Genomic DNA, 18,495 nt, shown 5'->3' on the forward strand with positions numbered 1-18,495 from the left:
CTCATGGAATCATGGAAATGATGTTAAAAGACATGGACATACAGAATGGCACATAACTGACCTCACATATTTAGAACACACTTGGTGTCTCTGTTGCACAATATGCATAATTCATGAAAATAAACATGTCCAGCCAGCTTCCTTCTGGAGAAAACATATGGACTACAAAAGGGGAACAGAATTAACCTTTTTAATTAATGTCAGAAAGCTTCATCCCTAGGATAAAGTGTTCGGATCATGGAAACATAAATAATGTAAACCATATTGTTCTCTATTAGCATAAATTGCAGGTATGACATCCACATACTGTATGGCCAATTACTGTAGTTTAGGTGCCTGGTGTTCATGTTCAAAAATAAAAGTATTTGTATTGTGGGGTGAAATAGTCAACATTTTATAATATCAAATCAGATTGAAATCAGGTATGAATCATTTTTTTGTTGTGAATCTCAGAGAAATGATACATGAATCAGCATCTCACAACACGCCACTCAAGTTCCTGATACATGATTCTTGAGTGAGTCTTCCCACTTTTCTATGTACTATAAGCTACACTTTAAATGAATATAGCTGCAAGTGGTAATTTTCAGAGTCCCAGCACTGTTTGCATATAAATGTATCCCCCTAGATGATATACCATTCACATTTCATAACATCTAATGCTGATACCTGCTGAAATCTGATTGTATGGTGGCAGCCAGTGTTTTTTTAACTGAGTGAGTCAGCAGGTGAAAAATGGACTGAAGACATAATGGTGTAGATATAGATCAGGAGATGGATATAGCACACATTTTAATTTCATTGGCTTGTGGTTTGCAAGTAGGACTGTTACCAAATATAAAAAAAGCATCATTCATATACTTACTATTAGATAATGTGTTACAAACAGTTTTAAATAGTATAAATAACCAAACTCTTTGTGGTTTTCTTCAATTGTCTACTGGTTAATGGTGGTGGCATGGCTCCAGACCTCAGCTTGAGAGCCGGATTTCCTGTCTTCTGTGAACAATGTATGTCCACTAGTGGTAGATTGAATGCAATGCCTTTTTATATGCAATAGTTAGTGCCCTGGTCTGAGCAGTCAGGGGGCTTCTAGACCTTCTGAGGTGTGATGTGCATTTGCTCTAAAAACATTTCCTGTTTATAATGTCACCTTGTCAATTCCCGGCAGTCACTGCACTGAATCGCCCACACAAACCATACAATTTGCACAGCAAGGGTTCACTGCTAGGGTTTCCAAAAACTCTTCAGTCTTACTATACTTGTTTTGCTCTTAATCCAGAGTCTCACAAAGACATCTGGAAGGTACTTTACATTGCTGTCTTATCTAGAATGTAGCTACTGTACCTTGAGATCTTGACTGGAATAATCAAATGCTAAAGTATTCTAATTATTATTATAAACAACACTGCATGCCAAGCAGTTAATGATATTTCTTTATGGGTGGTAAAGTAAAGGAGAGTAAAATCACAATTATGTACCTAGAGTAAGTTACATCTTGTGATTAATTATTTATTACAGAAAAGTGGACTGCATTCTTTTGTTTTTTTAGGCATTTGTATTAAATATGTATATGCATAGTTTTTTCCCCCAGTGGTCCACTGGCAGGATCCCATAATCACATTGCCATGGCCTGGGTTCAATTCCTGGGCATGGAGCTAAGCCAGCCACTGAAGTGTTAATGCTCAGCGCTGGTGCCCAGCCCTTATAAAAATGGGAGGGTTTCATCAGGAAGGGCATCCGATGTATAACCTGTGGCAAATCTAATATGAGGACCATGTGATAAGCCGTGGCGAACAGGGAGCAGTCAAAATAAAAAATGTATATGGATAATTTATTTATACCGTGTACAATTTTCATTTACGTTCCTATTTCAGGAATAAAAAATTAATCAGAAAAAAAAATTATATATCACATGTGAGCATTGTGAATTGAGGGATTTGCATCAGATGAATTCCTTTAGTACTGTACATTCTGCATTTCTTCCCTGGCACAGTATTTTGTGAATGGGTGTAATGGAGGCTAGGTAAAATGTTTTAAATAAGGTTTAACTAAAAAAGCTGGCCAAATGTATCCACACCTCTTGATATCCCACTTCAGGTTATCTTTTAAAATGGCACCCATATGAGGATGAGGTTCCCCTTTGAGTCTGGTTCCTCTCAAGGTTTCTTTCTTCCATTCTAGGGAATTTTTCCTCCCCACTGCTGCCTGAGTCAACTCAGACTTGCTCATTGGGGATAAATACAAACACATTTAAATAGATCTAATATTAATCTTGAATTTTGTATTCTATTAATCTTTATACTATTCTTTATAATAACCTTTTGTTTTATGTTTATGTTCTGTAAAGCTGCTTTGATACAATAAAGCGCTATACAAATAAACTTTAATTGAATTTAATTGAATTGAACACTGTGCCCTGCGATGGGTTGGCACTCCGTCCAGGGTGTATCCTGCCTTGATGCCCGATGACGCCTGAGATAGGCACAGGCTCCCCGTGACCCGAGGTAGTTCGGATAAGCGGTAGAAGATGAATGAATGAATGAATGAATTGAACACACACATAATATCTATAACGCCACATTTTACCTTGTTAAATAAGTCATTAAATAAAGTCCAGGAATAACACTTGTGAAACATGGTGATTTTACTTACTCTTTATATCCGACACACACACAGACACAGACACACACACACACACACACACACACACAGGACTGGTGAGTAAGTGAGGAATTTTCTCTGGAATTAATTATTAGAACTTCCATGCACTTCACATCAGAGCACAACCTGAAACATCTTTAAAAGACTTACTTAAGAATTGTGTAAACCTTTTCCTGGAAAATATCTTGAAACATTTATACAGATTTACTTTTACAAAATGTTACATTCATTCATTCATTCATTTTCTACCGCTTATCCGAACTACCTCGGGTCATGGGGAGCCTGTGCCTATCTCAGGCGTCATCGGGCATCAAGGCAGGATACACCCTGGACGGAGTGCCAACCCATCGCATGGAACACACACACACTCTCATTCACTCACGCAATCACACACTACGGACAATTTTCCAGAGATGCCAATCAACCTACCATGCATGTCTTTGGACCGGGGGAGGAAACCGGAGTACCCAGAGGAAGCCCCCGAGGCACAGGGAGAACATGCAAACTCCACACACACAAGGCAGAGGCGGGAATCAAACCCTCAACCCTGGAGGTGTGAGGCAAACATGCTAACCACTAAGCCACCGTGCCCCTTTACAAAATGTTACAGATTTTTTAAATGAACTTAGTACAAGGCAGAAGTTTCATAGCTGCTTTACACACTGCTCTTCATTCCACTGAAGAGATACTTGATTTTAATCTTAAACCACATTTTTTTCAGTTACGATAATAATCATATTCTAAAATTCTGTTTTATAATGCAATAGCTTGTATCTAACATAAATGTCATGCATACCACAACTATGAGTTGATGTGGTCAGAAACTACTTCCATGTGACAAAGTCAGATATTTCTATCAGATATGTCTATTCTTGTGGGATAATTTGGTCCCCACAAAGATAAAGACATGCCTGCATGCTGACACCCAAATAGATAACCACATACGACAAGATTCCATGCAATCTGGTACATTTAGGGCTGCATTAAATTAACATAATGACTATAACAGGCTTCCAAAGAACTTGTAGCTAAGTAACTGCAGACTGGAACGTGCATGAACTCTATGGGAACATCTGGGTGGGATCTCTTCAAGGAGGCATTCTTGTCAAAGGCTTTTCCTGTAGGACTGGTGTAGTCTGGAAAACTGTATCACTAACAATCAAGAGCATTTTGGCAATTGTGTTTTTCTCTGATTTTTCTTTTTGCTTGCACTGCCCCCTGGAGACTGAAAGTGTCTACTATTTTGCATTGTGGTTGCTGTATGTACAGTCTTGCTGTAAGCACAGAAACATATAGACAAAGCTATTACATAGACTGATGCATTGAAGCATTTCATGTTGGTAAAAATAATATGCACATCATATTCTGCTCCAAACCAGTCCTGCACAGTCACTGACCTCAACCACACTGAACACCTTTGAGATGAATTGGCATGACAACTGAATCCTGATGTTTATGGCTGACCTCAATAATGCTCTTGTGGCTCTTGTGAATGCTCACTTATATTACCCATATTCGGATGACGGGACCTGCCCACAGGCAGAGTGTTCCCTTATTCATCCATCTGACACCGGAACACTGCTCAGGGCTGACGATTGGTATTGGGTCTGTGGTAAAAATGTGTATTTGGCCTTACCCTGTAACTGGGGTGGGGGGGTGGGGGGTGGGGGGGGAGTATGTACTTTAGCAAGGTTTAAGTACCCTGGTGTGGTCATACTTCACTCACACTCACCCATAAAGCGGCCCAAAAGAGACGTTTCCGACGATGATTTTCCCCCGCCAGAACATAGACTAAAAAGTAAACTAAGTAAATTCTTTGATTCCATCTTCCCACAATATGGGATGACTCAGGTATGGAATCAACTAGAAGTCACACATTATCGGCTTGCCACTTATATTAACTCCACTAATCGGGCAGCAGAGGGTATCAAACAAGAACTCGCCGCCCTTAGATTGACTACAACACAAAATAGAATAGCCTTAGATGTTTTATTAGCTAAAGAGGGAGGGGTATGTGCCATGATAGGAGATCAATGTTGCACCTTCGTTCCCTCTAATGATGACGATCATGGGTCTATCTCCGATGCACTGCATGATATGCATAAAGTAGCAAACCAAATGAAACGATATGAACACAGAGATCATAGTTGGGGACTATCAATGATAATCCCAGTGAGTGTGGTAGTGATCTTATTATGTTTGTTTGGCCCTTGCGCATATAAATGTGTCCATCACATCATAATGTCCAACCTAACGACCAAACAACTTGTGAAACTAGACATGAAATGTAGAAACTAGACACTAGAAATGTTGACAATGATACAGAATGGATTCCTCCATTCGATGATGACTATTTCACTGAATTTGACCAGACTGATCCAGAAAACAGACAAAGATGAATATGGACAGTAGAGACTTTTGACTTGTACAAAAGTTACAATGAAATAGATGTTTAATGCTTTGCCTTTAACTGCATTTCTGTTCGGGTTCTGTCCCCACAAAAACAGCGTATTGTCCACTGAAGGTCATGTATTTTATGACGCGTTCATGAAAACCTTACAAGGGAAATGATATGCTGATGTGTGATTATACAGTACATGATTAAACTTAGCCTAAGCCATATGAGAATATATTCATAACTGATTAAGTGATACTGATTAAGCAAATGATTAATAATACTGTGGATCAAGTAGTTGATTATTAGTAATAGCATATATTATTTAGAGTCTAGATTTGGTTACAGATGAATGATTATTGAAATTTTGTGTATTGTCCCAGGGACAAAAGGGGGGAATTGTGGTGGAAATTTCTAATCTTAAGATGTTCATAAGGCTTTGTCCTTCTATGCTTGTACCCTGTGTGCATCATGACCAGAGACTGACATCATCATCAGTAGGTTTTGTTAAGATTATGACAAGGGACTGGGGACGAGTTGTCCATAAACAATGTCCAATACGTCCTCTAGAAGACCTTGGCTTGGTCAGATTAGCTTGGTCAGGAGATGCATGAGGTAATTTTGAGCCAATGATTGATGATGTTTTGCTTTTACATATCTTTGGTTTTCTTGAGTTCTGTCTATAAAACCTTGATGTAATCAATGATCTTGGCCCTTCATCCCTCATGCTACATGTGGAGTGTTGGGTCCTGCTGCACAGCTGAGCACAATAAATTGTGTAACCTTTTTACTCTTGCTCGTGTCTACCAGTGTTATACTTTATTCTTTAAATCTCTCTAACCTCGGAACTTCAACAACAATGGGAAAATCCCCACAATCACACTTTAAACCTTAATCCTCATGGCTCTGTAATGGGATGTTCAGGTGTCCACAAACTTTAGGCCATGTGATGTATGTTTGTGAATTAAGTCCCAGTAGGTAAGTTTTATTTACTGCAGGCATGTGTGTGGCTCTAAAAAGGTCACCTAGCTTGGTGCAGTGAATATGCATGACATTTTAATCGTTTTCTGACTGTGTATCAGTGCCACCAACTCATCATGAACCTCATGATAATGTATGACATAATCAATTTTTTTCTATCAGCAAAGTAACTCCAGTTTCTCTACACCTATTTATCCCATTTCCTTTATTTATGACAATATTTTTAAATCAAGAGTTCACATTCTGAGTTCACTCCATGGTTGCCAGATCCTCTTCACTTAAGCAATCAAATGACCAACCAGAGCTCACAGAACTCTCTCTAACCATGTTCACTGATAGAAATCATATTTTTGAGTCAAACCAAATGCTTATGTTTAAAGTAGCACTATATTTCACGCAACATAATGTGATGTGAAAATATTTGTTAAATAAATAGTTATTTTTAAAATATTCCAGTGATATCTCGTATAACAGAATGCATTTTCGTTAGTAAAGAACGAGAAAAAAACATTTATTGACGCAAATACCATGCATTTAGCTGTTAAAACTACAATAGTATCGCTCTATATTATAAGCAACGTGTTATTTCTAGCACCAAGCTGATGCAACCGCAAAACTGGCAACCTTGCTTTCCACGTAGATCGCTGGTGGCCGATATATTTACCACACCTGTATTCCGACAAATAATACATCCTGTACAAGGGTTGGCTAAAGATTTATACAAGCGGCTCACTGATTGGACAGTGACATGACTCAACCGTTATTTACTTCACATCTATTTGCTTTTATACGTATAGATACAAATGGACCATTTTCTTTCTCTTCTCACGTCTGCACATATTTAGCAGTTAAGTGTTCCTAGTGACAATATAAACCTCTGGTGCTTGAAGAAAAAAAAATATAAATAAATTACTACTGTAAACTAAAACTATATGAAATCCGTTTTTTATGTTAATATTTTAAAACGCCGTGCCGTCGATTTCAATTTCGCGTTGTTTAACCGTTTATATTAACGGTTTTCTGATTTCTTATCCATCCGATCGAAGAGGTTTTATGTCGAAACTAACCGTACAACAAGGAGGCGGAGTTATCCGGAAAACGGGTGTGAGAACATGCGGACGTCAAGCGGCTGAAAGTTGCAGCAGTCGTGGTGAGTTGATGTGGCACTCGCAGCTAGTCATAGACGTTGTACTTGAACCGAGGAAACGACTCCTGGATTGTAATCTGGGTATGTAATAATAAACGCTGTACATATTTAAGATGTAAATATTGGTGTAATCTTTTGCTGTTAGCATCCGGAGTGCTCTTTATTATGGTGGAGTGTGTACATGAAACGTGGCCGTGTAGCTTTTTTGCTAACACTTGACTGCTAAAACTCCAACACAACTCCTGCACCATCACCCTGTTTCATTCAATAACACGCAGATAAGCGGTAGGTGTTTCTGCGGATTGGTTTTAAACAGATTTTACTTGTTGTGTAAACTTTTAGTTAGTTAAAAGGGTTGTTTTACCTGGCTAAACGTGATCCAACTAGCTAACCTAATGTTACCCTGTACTTAATGTGCTGTTGGACTTGACTAGGATGCTTTAGCTCCATTAAAAGACTTTGCTGTGTTCAGTTTAAGATGCTAGTTAACTGGTAGGTAATAAACTAGGCTGGTTACAAGAAGCTGATTAACAGTAAACTATACGTTAGATGTAGTGCAGTGTATAAGCGATGATAACTGACATCTGAGGCTCAGGCTAACAGACAGGTTGAAACTGTCATAAAGATGTTCATAAAGGAGCAGAGGTGTTCATAAAGATGTTCATAAAGGAGCAGAGGTGTTCATAAAGATGTTCATAAAGGAGCAGAGGTGTTCATAAAGATGTTCATAAAGGAGCAGAGGTGTTCATAAAGATGTTCATAAAGGAGCAGAGGTGTTCATAAAGATGTTCATAAAGGAGCAGAGGTGTTCATAAAGATGTTCATAAAGGAGCAGAGGTGTTCATAAAGATGTTCATAAAGGAGCAGAGGTGTTCATAAAGATGTTCATAAAGGAGCAGAGGTGTTCATAAAGATGTTCATAAAGGAGCAGAGGTGTTCATAAAGATGTTCATAAAGGAGCAGAGGTGTTCATAAAGATGTTCATAAAGGAGCAGAGATGTTCATAAAGATGTTCATAAAGGAGCAGAGATGTTCATAAAGATGTTCATAAAGGAGCAGAGGTGTTCATAAAGATGTTCATAAAGGAGCAGAGATGTTCATAAAGATGTTCATAAAGGAGCAGAGGTGTTCATAAAGATGTTCATAAAGGAGCAGAGGTGTTCATAAAGATGTTCATAAAGGAGCAGAGGTGTTCATAAAGATGTTCATAAAGGAGCAGAGGAGAGGCATCACTTGAACACCTGTTTTGTTGTTGTCCCCAACACATCTGAAGTGCATGAGATTACCACAAAGGTGAACTTAGACATATTTCCCTGTTCTCAGAAAAGAATGGGAAAAGTTCATTTATTCACCTTATTTGGAAATGAAATGAAATGTAATTTACCCACAGAAACTTTGAAATGTTTGTGACATTTTTAACAATTCAGGTGTTAGTTTGTGGGTTGGTACTTTGCTATTTCTCTGAGACGGTAATGATGCTGAAGACACAGGGAGACGTTGTGAGTCCAGTTACAATGATGCTTAATAGTAAATAAATAATATCTGATTCAATAATGGGGGAACAGTGTCTTCGTAATTTGCACATTTCCCTCAAATTTCTGTGGGTGGGGGTTTGATTCCTGTCTCCAAAACAGCAAGAGCTTTGTTCTCATTCAACATATTCCAGTGATGACATTTGTCCTGTTAATCTGAAGTTTGGCCAAAGCTGGACTCCAAGTGTCAGAAGGCAAATCAGCTATACATGAGTGCTGAGTTATGGCCAGTTCAGCCCGTTAGTGATCTATGAAACAGCAAGGCAAAAATAGATGTATACATGATTACTTAGTCAACATGGCTTAAAATAAGCATGGAAGGGTCATAGTTTTGGCTTAATCACACATGGATACAAAAACCTCAGCGATACATTATTAAGTGGATTTACTTTTTATTTATTGTTTTATTGTTGGAAAGTGGGATGAAACCTCTTTCTCTAAAAGTTGTTCAATCTCTGAAAAGGCTCTTAAACTGGGAGCTTAATGTACATATGTTTTTATTTGAAATTTCTGAAGGGAAAAATATTATTGAATGACTCAAGAACATCACAATAACTGACCTTCAGCAAAGTGGTTTTCATCCTTCTCTCAGTACAGAAAAAGCTTGTTCATTCTTGTCCGTGTGAATGACACAAACATTACAATTTGTTGAATTATTCTTTAAGTATGTATTTAAATATCTAAGGACTTCCTCTGTGTTTTGCAGTGTAAAGCACGTGATCAGCATGTTGCTGCAGAGGCTGTCTCTGTGCTCCCGGCTTTCTGTGGGACACACAACCTTCACAAGATCTGTTTCTATCGGGAAAAGTAAGTTTCCATCACATACAGTACATATCAACTACAAGTTTTAAGTTATGTTGCAACTGTTGCTATAATGATCCTAGAATATCATTGCAAATGTTTTGTTGACAATAAACAGTACTTTTTTCCTCCTTTGCCTGTCAGGTTTTTTTCCCCCCTTTTTCTCTCTGAATATTCTTTTTTATTTACTGGGTTTCATGCTGTGCTCAGCGTTGTGGTGTTGTGCAGCACCAGGGCCTGTTTGGCTTTGCTGATGTGGCAGCTTTAACACTGTCATTAGGTTTCATTGACTTTGGTGTGTGCTGTGAGTGAAGTTGTAGTGATAGCATGTCTTCACTGACCAGTTATGATCATGTTTTGTCTGTAGCAGATTTGATGTGTTGCATTTTGCATCTTGTGCTTTTAAAAATGCCACAGATTCACACCATCTAATAAAGGAGAAATTAATACATGAAATTAAAGTTGCATTTGGGGCACGGTGGCTTAGTGGTTAGCACGTTCGACTCACACCTCCAGGGTCGGGGTTCAATGCATGTTTGCATGTTCTCCCCGTGCCTCGGGGGTTTCCTCCTGATACTCCGGTTTCCTCCCCCGGTCCAAAGACCTGCATGGTAGGTTGATTGGCATCTCTGGAAAATTGTCCCTAGTGTGTGATTGCGTGAGTGAATGAGTGTGTGTGCCCTGCGATGGGTTGGCACTCCGTCCAGGGTGTATACTGCCTTGATGCCCGATGACGCCTGAGATAGGCACAGGCTCCCCATGACCCGAGGTAGTTCGGATAAGCGGTAGAAGATGAATGAATGAATGAAGTTGCATTTAGTCAGACAGCTCTATCAAACTTGAACAAGTCAGGGTACAATGAGAATTATAGCAAACAGACAAGGTTTCAGGCTGACAGACCTGTGTTTCCCATGTAGTCCATATGGGATCACCCAAGATGGCAATCAGTACCAGGTCTGAGTGGGATGATGGTGTATAAAGGTACACTAGACATTATAACTGGAGCATTATCAGTTGCTGCTGGACCACTTAATAGTGCCACAATCATAACTTTTATTTATTTATTTAGCAATTTCTGTCTGTCTCATTCCACAGAACGCCAACATCTGCCTTCACATATTTGTCTTGAATTCTGACACTGTACACATCTGCTCCAATCAGAATTCTGCACATCTCTTTGCTAAAATATCCCTTGATTTTCCCTTACCTTGTCTGCATTGTTTCCCTGCATGCCATTTCTCCTCATTGGCTCCTGTCCTTGGGTCTCTCTCTTACCAGATACCTCTACCTCTCCGTCTGTCAGATGCCATGCTGTGCGTCATTGGAGTAACGTGCCTTTTCTTACAGTGCCGTTGGCGCGTGCCCATGGTAAGTCATTCGCACACCGGGGTGAACTTCGACAGGCCAAGCGGATCGTTGTGAAGCTGGGCAGTGCTGTAGTAACTCGAGGTGATGAATGTGGCCTTGCACTTGGAAGGCTTGCCTCTATTGTAGAACAGGTAAGAGAGATAAGAGGAGATGGTTGCTTTATCAGTTGATAATTAGTTTGGTAGCATGACATTGTGTAAGCATTAAAGACGAACCCCATACAATTATAGTACATGGATTTTTAACACTGACATTGTAGCCCTGGCTAATTATATGTATTGGAACATATTTTTGTGCTTTAGGTAGCAGTGCTGCAGAACCAAGGCAGAGAAATGATGATCGTCACAAGCGGAGCTGTAGCATTTGGGAGACAGAGACTGAGGCATGAGATTCTTCTCTCCCAGAGTGTCAGACAAGCCCTTCATTCAGGACAGAATCAGCTTAAAGACATGGTGAGAACAACCATATTAAACCAGTTATAACCATTAGATGCAACTTAAGATGTATTATATAACATTTGTGATAAAGTGAAATGTTGGATGACCTGAAGAGAACTATTTTTGTGTCTGCAGTCTCTGCCTGTTCTGGAGGCGAGGGCGTGTGCCGCCGCAGGACAGAGTGGACTGATGGCACTGTATGAGGCAATGTTCACTCAGTACAGCACCTGCACAGCACAGGTACACACACATGCACACACATAAGATCAATGATGTAGCTTATAGGCAAATGTATATTCCATAATGTATGTTAACACACATTGATTAAAGAAATACACCTTTCTAGCCCTTCACAGATGATATTTTCATTAAAAATAAAAAAGTAACCTCTTTACTGAAAATGTACTTATGGAAGTCCAAAGGCAGGTTGTGAATTCCATCAATAAACATTTATATGCTGTGACTCACAAGTGCAGAACTATAACAATTAATAGGTCTTGGGATGAGACAGGCAAGAAAGTCTCAGGAAAACTGTTCTGTGTTTCATACAGTGGAATTATACAGTAAATAAATACAACTAAAAACAGTTTTATTTAGTAGTTATGCTATCAGCCTACAAAGGTTTGCTTGGCATTAATGGTTCTTGTCTGACCCAACAACTGCCCTTGGGTTTGTAGTTTCTGTTCTTTTCTCAGTACAGAAAAACATAATTGTTTACACTTACATGCCGATTTGGTTAGCAGAGATTATGGTTAACTGAACCCTCCTGCAATTAACCGTAAATCTGAGTGTCTTGTAACTGAATTCATTACATTTATTTCTGTTTATTATTTTAGCGTGATATATGAAATGCCCTTTTTCCATTTCCAGATCTTGGTTACAAACTTGGACTTCCACGATGACCAGAAGAGACGAAATTTGAACAGCACGCTGCATGAGCTTCTGCGTATGAACATCGTGCCTATCATCAACACTAATGATGCAGTGGTGCCTCCCCCCGAGCCAAACAGTGATCTGCAGGGGGTAAATGTGAGTATAGTGCCGAGAGGGCCTGGGGGAAGAGGGGCCTCCCACTGGTCTGTGAAAGCTGCATGCAGGGAGGGGGCTATTAACACATGCATGCTGTGCATCTAAGAGAGACTGGAGCTCAGTGGACTACATGGACACAGCTTGACTTTTCTCTCATTTCTTGCACCTCTGTGGAAAGACAAACTAACATTACACTTTCCTATATTGAACTGCTCATTTTGCTTTGGTTTTTTGTCTGCATGCCTCCTTAAGGCACCTATGGTCCTCTCAGAGAATATAATGGTTTATTGTGCTTATAACTGATGTCATTAATGGCTTAAATGCATTTAGTTTATCCCATGTTTTAAGTTTAATGGTCATGTACTTTGTTTCATCACATCACAGGTAATCAGCATCAAGGACAATGACAGTTTGGCAGCACGGCTTGCAGTGGAGATGAGAGCAGATCTCCTTATTGCTCTTTCTGATGTAGAAGGTAAGAAATGAATATGTTGCGTTAGGATTGAATTTCAGTTGGTGGTTTTATTAATGAACCTCTCCTCTCTCCGGACACTTTGTCCCCCAATCAGACAACTAGTACATGTACAATTCACTAGTTTATGTTTTTGGCCATGTAAAAGCACTTACAATGTAGAAAAAGTTTTTGTGTGTTTTTTTTATTTATTTATTTTATTATTAAAATGTATTTATTTTTAATAACACAACCTCCAAAACTATTCTGTTTAAAAAAAAATAGGCAAGCATGAAGACTCTTATCTACTCTTTTGTCTAATCTTGCCACTGCCTCCAACAGGTCTATATGACAGCCCTCCCAGTTCTGATGATGCTAAATTTATTGACACGTTCTACCCTGGGGACCAGCAGTCTATAACCTATGGCAGCAAATCCAGAGTTGGCATTGGGGGAATGGAAGCAAAGGTATGACCTCTGAGTTCATTCATTATTTGACTAAGGAACACAGGCCAGTTTTCCGTAATTAAAATCATTAAAGATGTACTGACCACACTGTTCACAGGTGAAAGCTGCACTGTGGGCTCTTCAGGGGGGCACATCTGTAGTCATCGCTAACGGCACTCACCCTAAAGTCACAGGCCATGTCATCGCAGACATTGTAGAGGGAAAGAAAGTGGGCACTTTCTTTTCTGAGGTCAAGCCTGCTGGTATGTAAAAAAAAAATTTTCAGTGCTCATCTTTGACCTAATCTGTTAAAGAATGCTATGGTGATGTTTCTTTTCCTGTTACCAATGCTACAGGGCCCACAGTGGAGCAGCAGACAGAGATGGCTCGCACTGCAGGGAGAACACTGGCATCCCTTCTACCAGAAGAGGTATGTCTCTCGTAATGCTGACTTGTAGCTCTGTGGTGTTAAATGTAAAGCACAGGGAATGAAGGGTAAGAAGATTAATAATATGTCCCCTTCACATGTAATGTTCCCTTTTGCAGAGGAGCGAGATCATTTATTCCATGGCTGACCTTCTGACTGAAAAGAGAGAGGAAATTCTGTCAGCTAATAAAAAGGACATGGAACTTGCTGCGGATTCAGGTATATTGATTGTGTACTGTTTTAACCTTAACATGCGATCTCATATGGATACTCTTAAGTCTTGAGGCCTTCCTGCAAGTTGACACTTTGCTCATATTATCAAGGTGCAAGCCAGCGATACGCCTTATGGTGTAAAAGTTCTTCACCATATTTTGTTCACCGCTTCACAAAGTTTTAGCTGTCTTAATAGAAATACATGAGTTTTAGATTGTATCAAAGTGGATGAAATTGAAACTAAAGTTTTAAATAGTAATTCTGAAGCAAGAAAAAATACAGGATATTAAAACAAAAAAAATTTGTGAATTTGGTTTGCATTAGCCACTTTGAATAGCAAATTTTAAAAATGGCCTTGCAGACTTTGCAGATGCGGATTGTGAGACTGCCACTTTGCTCTTTGAATGATTGTGTTACTAGCTAATAAATCACCTGAATGTTGACCTTGGTATTCTAACACTATGCCTTATTTTACACATTACAGGGCGTATGCCTCCTGCCATGCTTAATCGGCTGAGTTTGTCAACTGCTAAGCTGAACAGTCTGGCCATCGGCTTGCGTCAGATTGCAGTGTCCTCTCAAGACAGCGTGGGACAAGTACTGCGCAGAACTCGTGTGGCCAACAACCTTGAGCTGGAACAGATCACTGTGCCCATCGGGGTACTGCTCGTCATCTTCGAATCACGTCCAGACTGCCTGCCTCAGGTCTGTCCTTTCTCATATACACATACAGTGGCAATAGTGCAATTTTGATCATGTTCAGTTACTTGCATTGCTTGTTATTCTAAGTTATTCATTTTGTGTTTCTTCTATTTTTCATGGTGAATATGTTTTCCGGCAAAGGTATCTGCATTAGCTATTGCTAGTGGGAATGCTTTGCTGGTGAAGGGTGGAAAGGAGGCAGCTAACACCAACCGTGTCTTACATGAGATAGCACAGGAGGCTCTATCTATACATGGTGTCAGAGACGCTATCCAATTGGTAAGATGTCAGGGTTTATGTGAATGTACACAATAACATGCACAATATAATATACACAATTAAAGCCCAACGTAATAGATTTAAGCATGGCATTTAAGTCAGACTGTCCACAGTGCCTACTTTTTTGCACTGTGGCATCTTGTTGTCTGCTTAACTGAATATGTGGCTTTGTGTTATACTGGAAATATTTAAACGGGGGTAGCGGTATGACAGCCAAGCGGCTTAATTTTGCTGGATAGTAAATGATACTGTGACCCGTAATCTCTGTGTATATCTGTATGATGTAGGTAAGCACACGTGAGGAGGTGGAAGACTTGTGTCGGCTGGAGAAAATGATTGATCTAATCATTCCCCGTGGTTCGTCACAGCTGGTCAGAGATATCCAGCGGGCTGCTAAAGGCATTCCTGTGCTGGGTCACAGTGAGGGCATCTGCCATGTCTATATCGACCATGAGGCCAGCATAGACAAAGTTGTCAAAATTGGTTAATATCACTATGAGAATGTTCTTCTTATATACTATAATAATAAACATGTGTTGTTAAAAGTTTTACTAATGATTAGTTTTATGTGAAATGTCTTTTCTTCCTGCAGTGAGAGACTCGAAATGTGATTACCCTGCAGCCTGCAATGCTATGGAAACCCTGTTAGTTCACAGAGATGTGCTTCGGACCCCACTGTTTGATCAGATCATTGACATGCTGAGAACAGAGCAGGTAAATCTATGCAGACCATGAATAGTGTAATGTACTTTCACTCGCTGTTCAGTGTATTCTTGCACTGTGTTTAGTTTTCCCAAGATAGGCTTCGGATTCACCAAAACCCTGACGGGGATAATGTGGTTACTGAAGCCTCATGAATGAATGTCATCATTATAAATATACCCTCTACATCTAGGGGAAACTTTTAAGGAGAACATTTTGAGAACATTCATACACCGAATAATGGTATAGTTAAATAGGGTTATAGATGGCTCTTGCATTCATGTGTTTTAATGCTGGTGTCATTGACAACTGAAAGGGCTGCAGCTTTCTTATATCCTTGATTCTTATGGACTGAGCGTTGCTGCAGATTATTTTTACCAGATTTAATCAGATTTTATAAAATTGATCTTACAAGTCAGAAGAATGTGGTGCTTATTTCCTCTTTAATAACTTGCTGTATGCAGGTGAAGATACACGCTGGCCCCAGGTTTGCATCATACCTGACCTTCAGCCCATCTGAGGTAAAGTCGCTGCGTACAGAATATGGAGACCTGGAATGCTGCATAGAGGTGGTAGACAGCATGTACGAGGCAGTGGATCACATTCATAAATATGGCAGCTCCCACACAGACGTGATCATTACTGAGAATGGTAAACTTTCTGTTCGCTGCAGCCTGTTGGCTTATTTCTTTCTAGTCTGCTTTCTTGTAGGGTACATAATGATAAATATATATCGATTAAAAAACAGGATGTTTGTTAAAACATGATTTTTAGGACAATAGTACCATCTTGTGGTGATGGTGGTATTTACACTTTAAAACATGTTACTATTGTAATATTTTGGTAAAAGAATCAAACTTTACATCATCATTAATGCTGATGTATATAGTTTTATATTAATATGTGAGTTCAGTAATTATTAAAAATTGTTTTAACTGACAGCTCTGTGTTAAAGTACCCATTCTAAATTTTATATGAAACATACACTGTAATGTGCTTACAGTTTGTTGCACTTTTTTTTGTAGAGGAGACAGCAGAGCAGTTCCTGCAGTTGGTGGACAGTGCCTGTGTGTTCTGGAATGCCAGTTCAAGGTTTGCTGATGGATATCGCTTCGGTCTTGGTAAGACCTGTTGTTATATGTATGCTTTACCGGTCCTGATAAAACAAGTCAATATATTTTGAATGGGTTAAATGGCTCTTAGAGTCTATACTAATGACCGAACATGCAGGACTCTTGGAACACATACTTATCTGATTTAACAGGCCAGAGTTTAACAGCAATACCCTTTTGTCTCTCATAGGTGCAGAGGTCGGTATCAGCACTTCTCGTATCCACGCTCGTGGACCTGTAGGTCTGGAAGGGCTTCTCACCACCAAATGGGTTCTGAGAGGAGACGGCCACACAGCAGCAGACTTTTCCGAGCAAGGCAGTATGAAGTTTCTGCATGAGAATCTGCCTGTTGCACAGCCCCGAACTGGACATAGAACCTCCAACTAGAGCTGTTCAAAAAATAAACCCCTTTCAAGATGCACAGCATTGACTATTGAAAACAACCTTGTCTGGATCCTGGAATTTATAATCTGAAAGTATAACAAGGAATAGCAAAGAATAAGAAGACGAAAATTCTATATTTTAATATGTGAAGAGCTGGTGCAATGTCCTAAGTCTGTTGAATTTCTTTTTTCCTCTAAATTTACCAATTGCATTAACTCACCATTGGATGCAGTGGGTTATATACTATAGGCATTAGAAACACTGGCCCATTTAAAGACTAGGAAGCAACATTCCATCTAGTTAGATTTGAGTAACAACTTATAGGAAAACACAATGCCTTGGTTTTCTGGCAGGTTCTTGTGACTGATCACCTTTATTCTATGACAAACATTTCTATCTTGATTGGTGTGGTCTCTCCCAGGAAGACAGTATCCCCATTCACAGCGCCTGAGGGCTTACTGCACTGAACAGCTTGATGAGAATGACAATGATATGTTGTGGACCTAAAATTTCAGCCCAAATAAATAAGAGAGATTTTGGACAAGTATTGTCTATCACCACTGTCATAAAAACAACATTATATATATTTTGGAAGAATGGTGTTCATCCCTCTGGTACAGTGAAGAGACCTGTAGCATCTTTACCAAGGTACATTGAAACTATTCTCTTGGCTCGTTGATCTTTTTCTTTGGTTTGTCACTTTTGTATCTTGTGTGATTTTTGCCTCATTTTGATTTTGAGACATATGTGGTTTGTACGATATTAGTTTTATAAAACTTAAATCTTGCATAGGGTTATATGTTCACAAACTTGTTAATCTAAGAGTGTCAGGCGGTGACTGTGGTTATTGCGCACAATATGTAACTCTGGACCATTATGCCCAGTTATGGGATATTGTCTTGTAATTCTTTTGCTTTAGCCTGAAATCCAAAATTGTTTTATACTATAAATCTAATAACTGAACAGGTTTATCAATACCATGAGTTACTGTCTAGCAGTAGAATGAATAAACAGATTCTGAAAGGTGTTTATTTAAAACCAACTGCATATTTTTTCCATGACGATGAAATTACAATATGCTTTTGCTTTATTTTGTTGTTTTGCCATACTACACTACAGACTCTGCCTCAAATAGAAAGACTTTGCAGCACCTGCCATTTCTTGCTTACTGTGTTGCACTGTTAGCAAGGGTGGCTACTGCTGATTGGTTTATTGTCTTTTTGTGAAAGGGCTGTAACATTTGTGGTGTTTGATGTTGGTCAGTGAACAATGAACATATTCAGTAATTTGTATATCTGAATTGTACATTAAATTTTTGCAGAATTTTCTCCCCATTTTTTGGTCATAGATATCTTGTGTCCCTTCTTTCACGTACATTTTAAACTTCAGTGTGTCTAGACAGTTTAACAGTTAGGTTTCTGCTTT

At 39.2% G+C, this 18,495-nt stretch overlaps 1 protein-coding gene across 2 annotated transcripts; it reads left to right on the forward strand.

Annotated features, from left to right (window-relative positions):
- Positions 1-7,138: 7,138 nt before the first annotated feature.
- On the forward strand, positions 7,139-18,404 carry aldh18a1 (aldehyde dehydrogenase 18 family, member A1). 2 transcript variants are annotated; one of them, XM_060857760.1, is made up of 18 exons: positions 7,139-7,268; positions 9,426-9,526; positions 10,799-11,019; positions 11,191-11,340; positions 11,461-11,565; positions 12,196-12,354; positions 12,739-12,829; positions 13,148-13,272; positions 13,370-13,514; positions 13,608-13,681; positions 13,798-13,897; positions 14,376-14,596; positions 14,735-14,872; positions 15,160-15,355; positions 15,465-15,586; positions 16,039-16,225; positions 16,600-16,695; positions 16,877-18,404. In XM_060857760.1, exons 2-18 carry the CDS (start codon positions 9,445-9,447, stop codon positions 17,071-17,073), a joined length of 2,409 nt encoding a protein of 802 aa, XP_060713743.1. In that variant the 5' UTR covers positions 7,139-7,268; positions 9,426-9,444; the 3' UTR covers positions 17,074-18,404. The 2 variants fall into 2 exon arrangements, with proteins under 2 accessions (XP_060713743.1, XP_060713753.1); XM_060857770.1 differs by having other exon boundaries at positions 10,868-11,019.
- Positions 18,405-18,495: the final 91 nt, after the last annotated feature.

This window comes from Tachysurus vachellii, chromosome 2 (assembly GCF_030014155.1).
Source record: "Tachysurus vachellii isolate PV-2020 chromosome 2, HZAU_Pvac_v1, whole genome shotgun sequence".
NCBI classification, from domain to species: domain Eukaryota; kingdom Metazoa; phylum Chordata; class Actinopteri; order Siluriformes; family Bagridae; genus Tachysurus; species Tachysurus vachellii.

What these genes read in the sequence shown, in the direction of transcription:
- aldh18a1 (XM_060857760.1), top strand. Translation starts at nt 9,445, where the DNA reads ATGTTGCTGCAGAGGCTGTCTCTGTGCTCCCGGCTTTCTGTGGGACAC. An exon ending in GTCCAGACTGCCTGCCTCAG is followed by an intron (nt 14,597 to 14,734) that starts GTCTGTCCTTTC and finishes TTTCCGGCAAAG; the next exon opens with GTATCTGCATTAGCTATTGC. An exon ending in AGACAAAGTTGTCAAAATTG is followed by an intron (nt 15,356 to 15,464) that starts GTTAATATCACT and finishes TTCTTCCTGCAG; the next exon opens with TGAGAGACTCGAAATGTGAT.